Raw genomic sequence first — 18294 nt, forward strand, 5'->3', positions numbered from 1 at the left:
TCGCTTGTCGAATTTCCCACGATATGAGAGGATACTCGCCCTCGAAGTTGTTGATGTAGCTCGTAATATATAATTTAAATTAATTCTGTTTTTTTATTCTAATGTGTGACGGCTAACTGCCTCACAGTGTTGTTAACATCATTCACGTTAACCGCAGAAAGTTTTTGTAAACAGCGAGTGTAATTTGAGACTCTCCACCTAACACAGCACCGGATGTAACCGGGCGTGCTAAGACTAACCCGGAAGCGATCGCGCTTAGAGCCTATTCAAAAATAATTTCACAATTCTTCTACATAAATTACCCATTTTAAATACACATTAATCATTCCAGAGGTGGAATGACCCTTTAATAAAACTTTCCCACAATAAAGTGTTGATTTAAAAGTAAAAAGGTATGCAGCTAGAATATTTTTATTATTATTATTATTATTATTAAAGGCTCTGTTCTTTCTTTTCATATATTGCATGTTTAGTAGAGCCAGACCGATATATCGGCCGATATTAGGGATTTTTCAAAATATCGGTATCGGCAGATAAATTAATATTTCAAAAATAAAATAAAAAAGGACGAAACACGCTTCAATCATCTCTCCTTGGCCTGTTATATTGAAAATGTATGTTTTGCAAATTGCAGTATGATGTTATCTATTGCTAAATTATGGCTCATCTTAGACTAGCTAACCACAAAGCTAGCTAATGCCACTATCATCAGTGGAAGACCGCTAACGTTAACATTAATGAGCTTGGAAACCACAATGAACTTTTTCTGCCTAAATAAAGTAATGATTACTGTATTTATAACTAGCATATCTCTAGTTACAGTCCCTGCATTGTAAAATGTAAGTTAGACTTGCGAGGAGTGAACATTTAGACATAGAGAAAAAGTATCAAACGTAACTGATGATTGAAAATGGTTTGATGTAGCTTGATGGAAAAAATGTAAAAAGTGCAGGTAAAGGGATAAGCAAGCTGACATTGTAATTATAAGGTAGCTTATAAGGCAATGTAGGGACTAAATATTATTTTATTTATCAGAACTTTAATATATTTTGATGTTCGTCTGTTCTGTTGTGACAATAAAAGAAGTTTATTTTTAAAATGCTTTATCATACTATTTTAGTTAAAACTCATAAATAACTAGAAATAACTATGTTAGGGAAATCTGTTAATGTTTTGTTGCGCATTTCTGAAAAAAATAAAAATAAATAAAATATCGGCCGATATATCGGAATATCGGATTTTAAAACCCAAAAATATTTGTATCGGTCGGTATCGGTCGGGCTAAAAAAAAAAACTCTGGGGGCCATGAATTATAATAAATGATCAAAAACGCTGGGGGTGGCAGCTTAAAAAAAATAAAAATACGCCGGTGGTGAAATAGTTAAAGAGAGAATGTCGTGACTTGTGTGATTAATGCTCTTATTTGTGTTTTTTAATAGTCGAGGGTCTGCCTCAGGTCTTCTATTTCGGGCCCTGTGGGAAATACAACGCCATGGTCCTGGAGCTGCTCGGCCCCAGTCTCGAGGATCTCTTTGACCTGTGTGACCGAACATTCTCCCTCAAGACCGTCCTGATGATCGCCATTCAGCTGGTGAGTGTCCAGGCAGTGCGTCACCTGGGTGAGAAGTCGTCCTTCTGGTGCTTTGCAGTGTAAGTGTGTAATTTGCATCCTTTGCTCTATTCCTCAGATTTCCCGCATGGAATATGTGCACTCCAAAAACCTCATCTATAGGGACGTGAAGCCAGAGAACTTTCTCATCGGTCGGCAAGGAAACAAGAAGGAGCACATCATTCACATCATAGACTTTGGCCTCGCGAAAGAATACATTGACCCAGAAACCAAAAAACACATTCCTTACCGGGAGCACAAGAGCCTTACGGGCACAGCTCGATACATGTCTATTAATACACACTTAGGGAAAGGTGAGTTTTGGATACCTCCCTAGTCTGATCCTGAAATAGACTTAACATTAAATTGATTGGCTGTTGTTAAGTAGGGTTAGGAATCGTGATCCAGCTCTTTTAACCCTAAAACCGTATTCTGGACAAATGTGGGCAAAATAGTTTTAATTTATTTAAAAAAAAAAATACTTCTAAGACTTGGCTACTTTTCCTAAGTTTGCCACCTGAACACACACAATTTTTTTTTTTTGACTCAATTCTACAATGTTAAGTGGGTGAAAAAAACCTCCTTAATCTTGTATTTGGGTCAAAAATGGGCACCCGTAGAAATGAATGGGAAAAACTGTAATTTAGAGTCTTCTAAAATAAGCCAAAATAAGACAGCAAAGTCACTTCATCTTTGGGTTTTAGCTCTAAGAACTTATTGAAGTGATATTTTGATGTAGTTAAAAAATTGGAAAAAAAATAAAACTACATACTACATAGTAATTCATTTACATAGAAAATATGGTACTTTTTGAAGTAAATAAATTCAAAAATACTCCCAAAATAAAAAAAAACACCATAAATGGATAGACAAAACTTTATCGAAGACAGTGATATAACATTTATGATAAATAATCACACCTGAGTCCTCATATTTGTCCAAAATTACAGGATTAAGGGCTATGAAGTGAATACGGTTTGAGGGCTTGTTTGGTTTTTCATGTTTGGGTCTTTGGATGTTGAATTTTTGTGCTGTTTAAACTGAATGTGATGAGAGAGGGAAAATGGGTGGCCCAAGATAATGCAGGTAAAAAAAAAAAAAATCACTTTATAATATTGGTTATGTTGTCCTCAGTTTGATGAAATTTAGGGTCGTAAGTCTTAAATACCTAAAAGGATTAATTATTTTAAGAGGTCTTAAATTTGGGCATGGAAATACAGGAATCGCAATACAACCTGTCACACTTTAACTAATGAACCTTATGGACTAACAATGAGCAATACATTTCTTACAGTATACATTATATATGTAATATATCTTTATTAATGTTAGTTAATAAAAACACAGTTGTTCATTGTTTGTTCTTGTTAACAGGCTCACTGTACATTAACTCATTTTAACAAATACAACGTATTGATAAATATTGAAATTAATATTAACTAAGATTAATAAATGCTTTTTACTTTCTTAGTTTAACTAATGTTTATTAATGAACCTTATATTAAAGTATTACTGAAATTATTTGAAGTTTAATCATTTAAAGCACTCCATGTGTCCACATTCCACATCCTGAAATGTATTTTATTTGCCCTCACTCCACATCAAATCCTTTAAATGTAATGCTATTCAGAAAGGGAACGAAAAATATAATATAATAGGGGATAAACAGACATTTATTTTCGGTTCACAAATCTCTCATTCGGCAGAATCAGCACAAATCTAAATGTGTCCGCTTTTCAGTGTGTGTAATATATTATTAATGTTATGTTGTAAAATGCATATGATTTAAAATACTTAATCACAAAAAAAGAAAATACATCATTTACTCACCCTCATGTCATTCTAAACCCATAAGACTTTGGGTTATCTTTGAAAAACACAAATCAAGATTAAACTGGATAAACAAAAATGAATTGTTCTATAGATGAATGGGTTTGAAATGAGATTATGTATTTATTATTATTATTTTTTTGTAAATAGGAAAAAATAATGGCAATAAAATCAGAACCAGAATTCCTTATGATTCTCAACTCTACTGTTCAACCAACTTTGTTAATTTGTACATAATTGAACCTTTTCTTTTTTGTGCAGAGCAAAGTCGGAGGGATGACCTTGAGGCCTTGGGTCACATGTTCATGTATTTCCTCCGGGGTAGTCTCCCTTGGCAGGGACTTAAAGTATGTTGAACCAGCCTGTTAACGCCATTAAAAGTGTTTCTAATTTGTTCTAGAAAATGAGCTGTTGTTTTGTGCTTTGCAGGCTGACACACTAAAAGAACGCTACCAGAAGATTGGGGACACAAAGCGAAACACTCCCATTGAAGTTCTCTGTGAGAACTTTCCCGGTGAGACCCCCTTAAACGACATCATGTGCTTCACTTGGAGCGTCAACATGGAATTAAAATCGACCCTATTTTCTGTCTCAATGCACGTTCCTGGTCTTGTCCACAATTCATAAATGCAGATTTTTACAAAGGAAATATAATGTTTGTCTTTGTAATCTTTCATCAAATGTAATGTCCGCTTTTCAGTTTTTTTTGTTCTTCATGTGTTTAAAATATTGTTAATATTATGTTAACAATATTTTACACACATTAAAATATTTTAAATTAATATTTTATAATCAAATATTTTACACACATTAAAATATTTTAAATTAATATTTTATAATCAAATATTTTACACACATTAAAATATTTTAAATTAATATTTTATAATCAAATATTTTACACACATTAAAATATTTTAAATTTATATTTTATAATATTTTAAAATCAAATATGTTACACAATATTTTCATGTAAATGTAATGACCCTTTCGACCGACTTGGACCTTACAGAAGTAAAATGGGTTGTTTAAAGTTGTTTTATGTTGACTTTAAAGTATTCAAAGTCCTCATTTGTGCTTTCAGAGGAGATGGCCACCTATCTGCGCTATGTCCGGCGGTTGGATTTCTTTGAGAAGCCAGATTACGAATACTTGCGGACATTGTTTACGGAGTTGTTTGAACGAAAAGGATATACCTTCGATTACTCTTATGACTGGGTTGGCAGACAGATTGTGAGTCATTATGTCGTCTTTTTAAAGAATTTCTGCATTTCACTCATGCTAGCTCTGTTCCAGCTCCTTCCTACATAGGTAGCTATTTTCTAAGGCATTATCATACCAATCATTTTACCTGATTTAAAGTACCGACTTCGGTACCAAGTCGGTAGTGAAATTTAAAAAATGTGACTCCCCAGCATTTTGAGCTCTGTTGAACGGATTGTTAAACACCTCTGATTGGCCATTGTACTACTCACGTGCTCAACAAATATGTCTGTGATTGGCTACAATGATCAACGATTCAAAAATATATATATAGACATCTTTGACAATGCAGGAAAATGCTGGTATTGTGACATTTTTAAAAATTCTATACCGACTTGGTACTTTTGACAACACTACCACATATTATCTTCAATACGACAATTCACCATGACGTTCTTCCGGGTGGCAAAAGCCAAAGCGTTTCCTATGGCAATGCTAGTAAATTACTTGGAAGGGCACTGTCGACTGTAAAAATGTAATAAAATTTTTTTTTTAAATATAATGCATTTTTTTTATCATATCAACGGTGTTTAATGATATAAGTAAAAATATAATAAATATGTAATATTATAGGCCTACACATAATTAGCTAAATACTCTCTAGCTCTTTTTTTCTAGGGAAAATAACACCAAACGCAACACGTTTTCATTAAAGTTTCAACTTTTATCAAAACAATGTTTTTAACTATGTAACTAGCTGTGTTTCCATTACCCTTCAATTTGAATCATACAGCCGCTCAGTCTTTTTGCCACTCACTGCGAGTAACTCCGGCCGACGGTGACGTCACACGCATACCCTCTATATTCACTGGGACACAGCTAGTTCATCTTTGGCCTTGAAACTGATGTTCTGTGTGTTTTGGCGTGTCTTCTCAGCCCACACCGGTGGGGTCGGTCCACGTGGACTCGGGGGCGTCTGCCGTCACGCGTGAGAGCCACGCACACAGAGACAGACCCTCCCAGCACCAGCCCTTAAGGAATCAGGTAATCTTCCAGTGTTCATTGAGGAAATTTAAGATTCAAGGCAAAACGTGTCTTTATTACAGAAAGAGAAGGTTTAGTCCATTTAGAAGGGGTGGATAATATTTCCCCTCAACCAAATCTTGTCTTGGTCTCGGTCATATTTCACCTCAAACTTATTTAAGATTGTGATATTTAGTTTGACAGTTAAATACCCCCACATTCTCATGGCCGTAACTATAATAATACAATAATTTATAAGATTAAGATTATTCTATTAAGAGGATGGCTTTCTTATACAAAACTTTATTTTAATGGTTACTGTATAAAAAAAACATGGTTATTTTCATGGTTTTATTACAAAAACCATGGTTCATTTTATGGTTACTATGGTTTTACTACAAAAACCATAGTTAAACCATGGTTACTACAAAAAAACTATGGTTAATTTTCGTAAGGGATTGCAAATAAAGACGCAATACCCATCAAGGTTTGAATGGAAAGTAATGCTTTTACTCAGCTAGGACACATTCAGTTGTTCAAAAGTAACAGTAAAAATTTTTACATCATTACAACAATATTTTTTTTTTACATCATTACAACAATAAAACATACATTTTAAATGTAATGCTGTTCTTTTGAACTTTCTTATCAACCATGATAATGGGAAATGTTTTTATCAGCATTTTATAAACTTAAGTCACACACACACTTTTGTTCCACTTTATTACTGACATATTTTTTATGGCATTAACCATTCCCCCAAACCTACCCATTAGAGCCAGACCGATATCATCGGCCGATATTAGGCATTTTCCAAACTATCGGTATCGGCAGTTATAATGGCCGATAAATGAATATTTCAAAAATCTAATAAAAATGGACGAAACACGCTTGAACCATGTCATGAGTGTTGGAGTTGTATAGTTTGTCCACCAGAGGGCACTCTACACCGTTCCTGTTGGCAACACTCGTTGAGTTGGTCACGAGACATACGTTGCTTGAATAACAATCAGTTCTCTTAACTCAAATAAGCATGACAAAATTTGTGACTATCATGTCCAGTTTTGCTGCTGTTAAATAAGCCGAGAGTGAAGCGGAATTAGCTAGTTATAGTTACTTCACGTAGTTGACTGAGTGTCCTTTCAACTTTTGACAATGTGACTGAAGTATTTCTTTAATAGCGCGTGACGGTTATAGCAATGAGACTTATCTCTCCTTGGCCTGTTATATTGAAAATCACGTAATCCATTGCTAAATTATGGCTCATCATAGACTAGCTAACCACAAAGCTAGCTAATGCCACTATCATCAGTCTGTTCTATTGTGACAATAAATTTAAGAAACAATTTTCTTTTTAAAATGCATTGTCATATTATTTTAGTTAAAAGTCATAAATAACTACAAATAACTAATTTTAGGGAAATGTGTTAATGTTTTGTTGCGCGTTTCTGATATTAAAAAAAAAATATCGGCCGATATATCGGATTTTAAAACCAACAAATATTTTTTTTATCGGTATCGGCCTTCAAAATCCTTTACAGGTCGGGCTCTACTACCCATCAAAGACACGTGCAAAACACTAGATTTAAATAAAAACTGGTTTTGGAAAATTCACAGGCCTTTTTAACTAGAGAGAACCAGTCAAATGCCCCAATTAGTTAGTTGTCATAAGTATCCAAACTTGAACACACACACACACACACACACAACAATTTTTATATTGTAATCCAATTATAATGAGAATTCCCAATGAGAATCATAGATATTACCCACAAATATCTATCCAGCATTACCATCACCAAAATAATAATCATAGTAATGAGAATTTGGGGGAGGAAGGGGTGCTTGCAAACAAAAAAGATTTGGTTTTGGAGTGAAATAATGGCCTAGACATGTTTTCATGAGCTCATTAAAGCTGGGTTTCTGCAGCAACACATAAAGCTTTAAAGCAAACCATTGACCCGTCCACTCAGCGGTTGGCCGATACAGCATGCACTGCTTTAGCATATCATGGCTCAGAGTGCATGCTGGGAATAGAAGTTCCTAAAAAATGTGAAGAATATTTAAATATCGTTTCTGTAAATCGCTTATTGTGCCTCGCAAGAGCAAATCAGCTTTGCACATCTCACAAACTCATCTAGCTGAAGCAAACATTTAATTTTGGCTCATATTTGAGGTGCACTCAGTTCAAGTTTGAAAGATTGAAGATCCAAAAATGACACTTTTCCTATTTGTTCCCTAAACGTAATAGTAAAAAGTGTTGTTCGTATGGCTTTGCAGTGACAGGTTGAGTTAATGAATTGATGACTTGTTTAAATTTTTGCCTTTCTAGTGATGCGAGTTCACAGTTGGTCTTTATTTTTATGGTTCTTGTGAGGGAAGAGGAGTGCAGATATATTGACCCTTTAAACTGAATGGAACTGAAAACTGGAAAAGAAATTAATGAAATATCACTCTCACCACTTATGATGCTCCAGGGGTTTGAGAAATTGAATTTGGATTTTTGTTTGTCCTTGTGTTGACTCGGGTCTGTGTCAGGATATGCCCCATCAGTTTGAATTGGATGTAGCTGTAGATAGTTTGAACTCATGCTGTCAGATCTCCGTGTTGGATGCCTGATTTGAAGGAAAGTTTCTTCTGTTTTAATGTCTCTGTGTTTATTTTGTGGTGTTTTGCTTCTTGGTTTGATTGGACGATTGCGTCCGCAGTCACTAATGCCATTTCCTGGCTTTGACTGGCTCTTTTTGTTGATTTTCCTTTCCTTCATTGTGCTGCATGCCACCTGGCCCTCACTCGCCCGCTCTCGCTCACTCACCACACCTCCTCCTGTCCCTGTCCCGCGCCTCCTCCACCCGCGCAGACGGCCATCTCCGACCGCAGAGGAGCATGGGAGGTGCAGCCCAACCGGCAGACAAACTCGTCCTACCTGACCTCTCACCTGGCAGCGGACAGGCACGGGGGCTCAGTGCAGGTACAGCTTCACCCCTCGCTCTGTGCGCTCATGTCTATGGCCATCTGCAGCAGCACCTGCTCTCACACCTCTATGGGTTACCCTCTTTGGCTGGTCTTGCACTTATTAAAACAACACTGGCTACGTTTACATGCAACCAAATGATCCGTTACTAGTAATCGGATCCGAATGAAGTTTCGATCCGATTGAAAGGGGTGGTTCTGTCCTTTTCTAATTCGATCGAGAGGACGTGTTAAAACTAGGGCTGTCAAACGATTAATCGTGATTATTCGCATCCAAAATAAAAGTTTGTGTTTACATAATATATGCGGGTGCACTGTGTATAATTATTTTATATATATAAATACACACGCATGCATGTATATATTTAAGAAATATTTTCATGTATATACTGTATATAGATTTATATATACTTTATATTATATATAAATATAAATATTTTATATATAAATACTTTTTTTCTTTTTCTTTTTTTTCTTAATATATATATATATATACAAAATAATTATACACAGTGCACCCGCATATATTATGGAAACACAAACTTTTATTTTGGATGCTATTAATCGCGATTAATCGTTTGACAGCCCTAGTTAAAACATGTATAAACACGCATTTTAAAGGGATAGTTCACTTTGAAATACATTTTTGGTGTTTTTTATCTTACCTCAGAGGCATCCAAGATGTAGGTGTCTTTGTTTCCGTAGTATTTTGATAGTACTTGTCTGTCAGTCATATAATGGAGGTCTATGGTCACCACCTCAAAGAGCATGCACAGAGAAGTCCAGATTAAACATGATTTAATGACTCGTAAATGTAAGTACACATTGATGGCCTAAGACACGAAACGAGCGGTTTGTGTGAGAAAACGAACAGGATTTATTTTGTTTTTTACCTCAGAGGGCCGAGGGCGCTTTGTGGCTGTGGTTACAAGAGGTAAAACAATATAAATACTGTCGTTTTCTTTCACAAACCGCTCGTTTCGTGTCTTAGGCCATCAATGTGTACTTACATTTACGAGTCATTGAATCATGTTTAATTTGGACTTCTCTGTGCATGCTCTTTGAGGTGGTGACCATAGACCTCCATTATATGACTGACGGACAAGAACGTTTTGACCTAAAAATATCAAAATTGAAAATACTGTGGAAACAAAGACACCTACATCTTGGATGCCCTTGAGGTAAGATAAAACATAACAAAAATTAAGTTCAAAGTGAACTATCCCTTTAACCCCAACACACGTTCATGTAAACGGATTCATCAATCGGAAAGTTGTGCATGTAAACATGGCCAGTGTAGAAATGCTGCGTTTCATTCAAAGTTGGACATTCCTCCTCTCTTTGCGTTCCAAAGACTATCAGGGAAATATGTTGTATTACTTTGGTACAGCTATTATTAGGATATGGTATTGCCGAATATCTCTATGCAGAGTGGGTTCCGGAAGTAAAAACGCCATTAATTTTCTCCATGGGAATTTTTTTTTCTTTTTTTGATAACTTGTAAACATTTAAAGACAACCATACTATGAGCTACAAGGTTGTAAATCAATGCCGTCAGCCCACATTATTCTTGTTTTTAAAATTATCACCGATAACTACATTAAATACATAAGCACATGCATATTTTGCATTAGACTCAATACATATATATATTGCATATTACAATATACAGACTATATATAAATATATTTATATTAATACCAATTCTCACTATTAAGTATTACTTTTGCCTTAATAAATTCCTAGTTTAGGATTAAGGGATATGACATTAATATGCGCTTTATAATTAATAAACTTTATACTAATAAACGGCCAATATCCTAGTAATATGCATCCTAATAAACAGCTAGTTAATAGTGAGAATTGGACCCTAAACTAAAGTCTAACCACATTTTTAAGCGAGTAGTTTTATATTTCTCCTTCATTTTTAATCAGTTTTTGCAGTTTGTGATGCTTCATGTGTTTTTTCCTCTCACTAAAGCCGTCAAGTCTTGTGCAGTCTCGTATTTTTGTCTCATCTTCAGATACTTTTTTGCTTCAAATCTAATTTTGTAGTGTTCTGAGTTACCTTGTAGCTCTTTGGCTTGGTTCATGGCTTATAAGGCTTTAACAGATTTGTTTTTAAAATCCCTTTGGGAGGAATGATTGGAAAAGATATTTCCGGAACCAACGCTCCTGAAAAAGTATGCGGACACCAATGGACTCTATTCAATGGATCTTTATGATTGAAACCGCATAAAATGCGCAGATTCACCATCTCGCGCTGCTTTCCTCACTTTTATACAGTAGAGGCCTCAGAAACGACTGGTAACACTCTTTGAGCTTATTTTGATGGCGTCTTCATTCATTTTACTGTTGGAAATTATATCAAAATTCATTACTGTACATTTGGGGATCTGGTAAACGATAGCTACATGAGTACATTTTTTATTTGATTGATTGCAAAGTAATTTAAGCAGCAGTTAAATATTCCAAGTTAAATTCAGTTGACGGTATCTGTTGATTTGGGGGTGAAAAAAAAACGTCTTTCGTTGTAAAAACACGAGGAAATTATTTACTTGTGAGCAGTAATGGCCCTGTATATTTTTTTTCCTTTGTTAAATGCATTACTGTAAAAATGTTCTCTATCTGTACATCTTATCTAATATAATCAATAGGTTTTATATCTATTGTTCTATCTATCTATGGATTTAACCAGGAATATTTGATCCGTTCTCCCATAAGTGAAGTAGTAAATGATTTTCCTCCATTGCTACGTACTTGCACGGATGTAGTCCGAACTACGTTTTTACGCTGAGGCCACGGGATAATTCGATCTTTCTCTTCTAACACCACAGGTGGTGAGCTCGACTAATGGTGAACTGAATCCTGACGACCCGCTGGCGGCCCACTCGAACGCACCAATCACAGCGCAGGCAGAGGTGGAGGTGGTGGACGAGGCCAAGTATGTACACATGGTTTCTCACAGGTTGACACAAACTGATTTCCCCCTTGCCCTCACTGGTCCGTTCCCATCTGTCCCCTGTGGTGCTCTGTGTACCGAAGGGAACGTTATATTGGGTGCAATTATCCATTTTTAAATCTCTTTTCTTTCTTTTTTTTTTTTAACCCCTTAGCGGTCACCCCCCCCTTTTGAGAATGGGGGTTAAAATGCACTATTCAAACTTAAATGGTTGTAATTCAAGAATGCTTTGGAATATATATACCCAAGTTTGGTCTTGTTTTAAAGGAAACACTCAGCAGATTATTGTGAAAACACTTCAAAAAATGAAAGTATGAAAAAGTTTAAATTACTGTAAATAAAATATACTGTACAATATATTTTTTATTTTATATAAAATATATATTTTACAAAATATTTTTTACTCTAAAATCAAAGCCATAAATCTAATCAAGTTGTGTTCCAAATTTGAAGTTGATATCACAAAAATTTGAAGTTCCCATGAGATTTTGTTTGGGCGTAGTATCACAAATAGCCACCGGGTGCCATTGAATTCCATTGAATTGAGTTGTATACATTCTGCCTTAACAAATTAATGCATTTCTGTTCAAATATGGAACCTTGAGACTCAGACCTTTCTGACAATATATGTGTTTTGTCAAGATTAGAAAAGGTTTTTGATCATAAATTATGAAAGATAATGATGGCCAAAAGGGGAGGAGCCTGATAAAATCATTTAGAGTACTGTTTCTATGGTAACGCAACGTTCAATTATAAAACGGTTTTCACAAGATGAATTCTGAGTTTGTAAGCTTTCAAATGATACCCAAGTTATGATAACTAATAAAACATGTGATATAATAAAAAAGGTGATAAAAATATATTATTTTTAAGAGGATAATATATATATGAACTTTTGAGATATATATATATATGAACTTATAAACTTTTAGCATGAAAACCCAATTCATATGCCATATGCCAGGGGGAAATTAGTTAAATCAGTTTTGAATTAAATGTGTAGCATTAACTCCAGGTCAAAAGTTTGGATTTATTTGTCATGTTTTTGAATGAAGTCTGCATTTATTTGATCAAAAAAAAAAAAAAAATACTGTAAAAACAGTAACATTGTGAAATTATTATTACAATTTAAAAGAACTGTTTTCTATTTATCTATAAAAATGATAAATATATAATTAATGGCACCAATTATTAGTTTTTGCTGCTTAATTATTTCATGATTTTGTTGATAAATATAAAGTTAGAAAGAACAGCATTTATTTCAAATAGAAACATTCATAACAATACAATTGTCTTTACTGTCACTTTTGATCAATTTAATGCGTTCTCTCTGAATAATTGCTTTTATATATATTTATATATATATTTCTTACCCCAAACTTTTGAATACAGTTTCAGCATTGATAATAATCATACATGTTTCTTGAGCAGATTGGTATTAGAATGATTTCTGAAGCATTAGGTGACACTGTAGACAAAATCCAGCTTTAATCACAGGAATACATTACATTTAAAAAAAAATTCAAATAGAAAACAATGTTAAAATTGAAAGTTTTTTAATAATAAAAATACAAATGTAGCATTCATAAGCAGAAGAGACTTCTTTCTAAAACATGATTTAAAAATACATATTTATTGACCGGTAGTGCATGTTTTTAACGTCAAAAATTGAATTTTATGCATTTCCATAAGAGCAGAAAAGGCAGCGTCCATAATAACTAATGCGATTACACTCTTTAGTTTCATTTTCTTCTAAAGCAGCTGATATGCATTTGAGTTTCAGTCATACAAAACCCTTATTCTCGTAGTTCTTTGATATCTTAATGCCCTCTGTCTTTGATTTATTGATGCAAAGGCACAAACACACGAGGTCATCACCAGAGGTCTCTCTGATCCCTTTCTCTTCTACATTTCCTTGTTTTCTTGAATGTAGAATCCGTCCTTATCATTATTTAAAGGTTGAGCCTGTAATGGTGAAACACTGCCACTTGAACCAAAGCTTCTGCCTCACATTAAATGTAACGCTAATATAAAAAGGAGAATCGTCCAACACGATTCACACGATCGTCAGACGAGAAGAACTTGGATACCAGTTCATGCATTGTTTAGCATGTAAGTAGAGGAGGAAAGGAGACAGTGTGGGCTTTTGCTTTAAGTTTGTTAAACCTTACAATGAACTTTTCCTCTGTAAGAATTGGTACAAAAGCTCTTGTTCCTTTTTCAAACATTAAAATCATTTTAATGAGACTGGAAAATTGGCTTATTACATATCCGGTGAGATGTATTCAGTTAGTTATATAGTATTACTTCTATTAAAAAAAACAGGGTACATGGTGTTACCATTGGGTGTTTACCATTGGGGATGGTTTGCTTTCCATCCAATCTACACAGACCTTAAAGGGATACTCCACTTTTTTTGGAAATAGGCTCATTTTACAACTCCCCCAGAGTTAAACAGTCGAGTTTCACCGTTTTTGAATGCATTCAGACGATTTTCTGATATTTAGAAGAATATCAGTAACCAGACAGTTATTGGACCCCATTGACTTCCATAGTAGGAAAAAAAATACTATGGAAGTCAATGGGGTCCAACAACTGTTTGGTTGCCAACATTCGTCAAAATATCTTTCTTCGTGTTCAGCAGAAGAAAGAAGTTCATAGAGGTTTGAAGCAGTAAATGATGACAATTTTCATTTTGAGGTGAAATATTCCTTTAATATATGGCCTTGTTTAGGAGATGATCAACAATATGTGCTTCACCTGTGACTGGTCATAATGTCTCTATGAATTTCTTCTGCTGAACACGAAGGAAGATATTTTGACGAATGTCGGTAACCAAACAGTCGTTGGACCCCATTGACTTCCATAGTATTTTTTTTCCCTACAATGGAAGTCAATGGGGTCCAACAACTCAAACAACCCGAAGGCGAGTAAATGATGACAATTTTCATTTTGAAGTGAAATATTCCTTTAATATGTGGCCTTGTTTAGGAGATGATCATGTTTTGACTCATCTGATTTACTAAATGTTTTTAAATGTGCTAAAACTCTTAAATATACACAAATCACAAAGTGACCTGGGTTTTTTGTTGCTATGCTTAGAGACAGCTTCTAAACAGCTTAATGATATGTGTATATATAAGGCTGTGACTTCTTTTTTATATACCATGAATTGGTTGGAGTTTTAGGCATCATTTTTACACATTCACTGGTGGGCTGGTGAGCTGAGGACGACACTACATTTCTCCAATCCCCTTCTGTTCCTGTTCTTCTCTTCCCCTTTTTCTCCCATTCTTGTTCCTCTCCATCATCTACTTTACAATAAACGGGTATGCAGAAAATGCCTATTCTGATATTAGTTGATAAAAAGCGAACTTGAATAATTGAGTAGATGTTCTAGATCTACGTTATCCCCTCAATTTCTTTTGGTCTGTGTGTGTCTGTGTGTGTGTTTCTTCCTGTTGGTCTGTTGTCGCCGACATTAGGCTTGTCTCATCGTCTCACCTCTGTGTAATAATCTCTGTCTTTTCTCTTTTCACACTCTTCTGTAGCTGCGTGAAAATGCTCAACCTGTGGTGAGTCCCTCTCTCCAGTCCACATCAAACCCAAGGGGAGTGGACCAGCCTAGACTGTGGCCATAGAGATCGCACTTGCACCAAGTTGTAGGCTAATGTAGCTATTCATGATCATCCGTGAGTTTGAAAGAGAAAGAGGGAGGTCTGTCCGCTCAAAGTCTGATTTGAGAGGCTGAAATACCCTAAAGTTGATTGGAGGTACGATGAGAAGTCTTTAATAGCCCAACTTCAGCTTATTTACGGGAACTCAATGAGGATGTGGAGGTCTCTACTTAAACGCACGTATCCAGTGCCTTACTGAAGTATGCAGACCCTTAACTAAAGCTCAGATCTATACCACCGCATTATGACGTGATTATTTTTTTATTAATTGCACAGACATTTAGTTCTTCCAGTTTAATTGACAGAATGTTGCATCATATTTCCCCCCAAAATTGTTGTATGTTAATGGATAACACTTTTATTTTACTGTGTCTGTTACACATAGTGCATGTAATTACTATAGTAATAAATTATGCATAATTACATGCAACGAACCCTACACCAAAACCGAACCGTATAGTAAGTAACTCATCAAGCCATTAAAATTGTTTTATTTAGTTTTGGGTTTTTTTATGAATATTTTTACTTATTTACCAAGCCTACAAATGGCATTTTTAATATTTTTTCCAGATGTTTTATAACAATAAACAGTGTTGTTTCTTTGATCTGATTGGTTGACGTAATCTAACTGTTTTAACTCTTAATTCTGATTCATTTTCTGATTTGAACAGCCACATATTTTGTAAACTTTAAATGTTCTTTCCAAACTAAATTTCATATAAATTTTATATATATATATATATATATATATATATTAGGGCTGTCAAACGATTAATCACATCCAAAATAAAAGTTTGCGTTTACATAATATATGTGGGTGCACTGTGTATAATTATTTTATATATATAAATATATAACACATGCATGTATATTTAAGAAAAAAATATTGTTCATATATAAAATATTTATATTCATATATATATATATATATATATATATATGTATATATTAAGCTGGGATAAAGGGGTGAAAAAAAGGAACTAAAATGTCATTGCTAACACTGTTCACTGATGTTTTTGACTGATGTTCATGTACAATAGAAAGCAAAATAAAAGATAAAAAAATATTATTTATATAATACAAAAACAAAATATTTATATTCACATATAAAATAAATTTATATATAAATCTATATACATAAAAATATTTCATAAATATATACAAGCACGTATGTGTTTATATATATATATATATAAAGTAATTATACACAGTGCACCCACATATACAGTATGTTGGATGCGATTAATCGTTTGACAGCCCTAATATATATATATATATATATATATGGTCATCTACCCTATACCTAAGTTTATTTTTTAACCCCTATTTTTAATAAATCCCTAAATAAATTAATTTCTCACTGTTTTTGGACATAACCGGCATTCCCTTCCAAAAAGAAAACTTTAACTTTTCTTCAAAAATCCATTATTAATTGTTCATGACATCATTTTCAAAAAAAAAAAAAAAAAAAAATGCGTGCTTCTAACTATTTCAGGGCCTGTTAATTCAGTGTAGTGTTTGGTCAAGGATCTGCATGTGTCCGCAGGGTACTGTAAGTTAATAGCGTCTCAATAACCGACTCAGCCAGCGCTAAAGCGCGTGTAGTGAAGTCTCTCACTCTTCAGTGTGTCAGTCTGGAGCTGTTCTCTTCCACTGCATGTGCCTTGTGTCCCCTAAACCCATTCTGTCGTGTCGTTGCCGTCATCGATGCTTTTAACGAACCTAAATGTCATTTAAGTTTCCTTTTTATTAACTTTGACGCAGCATTTAGGTTGGTACGAATACGCTGACGACATGTAGCATAACCCGCAAATCTGCTTTGATGTGTACAGAGGTGCTTCGTCAACATCAGCCTGACGTTTACGTGTCTTCTCTCGCAGGTGCTGCTGTTTCTTCAAGAGGAAGAGGAAGAAGAACACGCCACGGCACAAATGAACCTCCGGCCTCGCGGCGCACTCTGTTGTTTTTAGAGCGTTCAAATAAAGAAATTTTACCAGACGTCGACAACAGCCGAACGCGTTGGGGAGCGACGTGTGGAAACCAAGAGGCACGCAATGGGGTTTTGTTTTGTTTGTTTCTTCCAGTCTGTCTCGACTTAGGCAGCGACGGGCCTCGTCCTCGGACTGATCTTCACACAAAGCACTGGAACAGCACTGCACTTCATTTGCTGTTTTGCTTCTTTGTTTTTGTGGACGTTCACCTCTACGGACCTTTTCAGCACCTCGAGACGAGACGGTGGCTTTTTATTTTCAATGTTCGTTTGTGTATTTCGGTGGCTGATTGTCGGTTCTCGCGCTGCCAGAAAGCGGCCGAAGCCTTAGAATATGACTAGCGCCGCATCTAAGCGCTAAACAAATAACCGTCGCGACGATGCTAGCCGGCCTTTGTGAAAGTGTGACGTGAGCAGCTGTTTCGCTCCACCGACTAGTATTTAAGCTGCTTGTTCTAAAGCACTCGTCCCACTTCAACCCACCAGCCAGTCATGCTGCTTTCTTCTCCTCTTACTACGATATCGTGTCGCTTTGACGTACAGCTGGCTGCTTTTCTATTGGCCGAGGTGGCCAGTGAGACTCTGCGCTTTTGTATCTTCCTGTCCATATAGTCACTTATTATTCCCCGATCGATGTGTTTTCTTTTTGTAACGCCTGCTAATTATTCAGGATGTGCCAGTGGTCGCAAAGAAAGCCTCGACGTGTTCACAGTAAGCCGTAAATAATGCGATTTAATGTTTCCTTTTTTGGAGGGCGCAGAATTACACTGATGTGATGCCTTAACGCTGTTCGGCAGAGACGTGATAACTCCTCCCATGCCTTGAACCTGAAACGCGTCTCATTCCCTCGCTGGAGTCGGCGAATCGAATCATGTGGCGGAAAACGTCAGCAAAAGTGGCCCGTTTGTAAATTCTGACTGGTTTGTTGTTATAGTGGCCATACGCGATTTGAGACGGGGCAGCCCTTGACCTCTTGCATGGATGAGGCGGTCCTTTCCCAAACGCGATCCTTAAAGGAGTAGTTCACTTT

At 35.4% G+C, this 18294-nt stretch overlaps 1 protein-coding gene across 4 annotated transcripts in view; it reads left to right on the top strand.

Annotated features, from left to right (window-relative positions):
• Positions 1 to 18294, top strand: part of csnk1g1 (casein kinase 1, gamma 1) — a 48080-nt gene extending 29786 nt beyond the window's left edge. The window contains exons 5-14 of one of the 4 annotated variants that reach the window (XM_039690937.2): positions 1440 to 1591; positions 1689 to 1923; positions 3701 to 3786; positions 3869 to 3953; positions 4521 to 4669; positions 5576 to 5683; positions 8523 to 8633; positions 11473 to 11579; positions 15149 to 15172; positions 17155 to 18294. In XM_039690937.2, coding sequence (XP_039546871.1) covers positions 1440 to 1591; positions 1689 to 1923; positions 3701 to 3786; positions 3869 to 3953; positions 4521 to 4669; positions 5576 to 5683; positions 8523 to 8633; positions 11473 to 11579; positions 15149 to 15172; positions 17155 to 17209 — 1112 coding nt within the window. In that variant the 3' untranslated portion in view covers positions 17210 to 18294. The remainder of the gene's footprint in view (positions 1 to 1439; positions 1592 to 1688; positions 1924 to 3700; positions 3787 to 3868; positions 3954 to 4520; positions 4670 to 5575; positions 5684 to 8522; positions 8634 to 11472; positions 11580 to 15148; positions 15173 to 17154) is intronic. The other 3 variants (XM_039690940.2, XM_039690938.2, XM_039690941.2) reach the window with 3 other exon arrangements.

Source organism: Pimephales promelas, chromosome 1 (genome assembly GCF_988280905.1).
Source record: "Pimephales promelas chromosome 1, fPimPro1.hap1.1, whole genome shotgun sequence".
Lineage (NCBI taxonomy): Eukaryota > Metazoa > Chordata > Actinopteri > Cypriniformes > Leuciscidae > Pimephales > Pimephales promelas.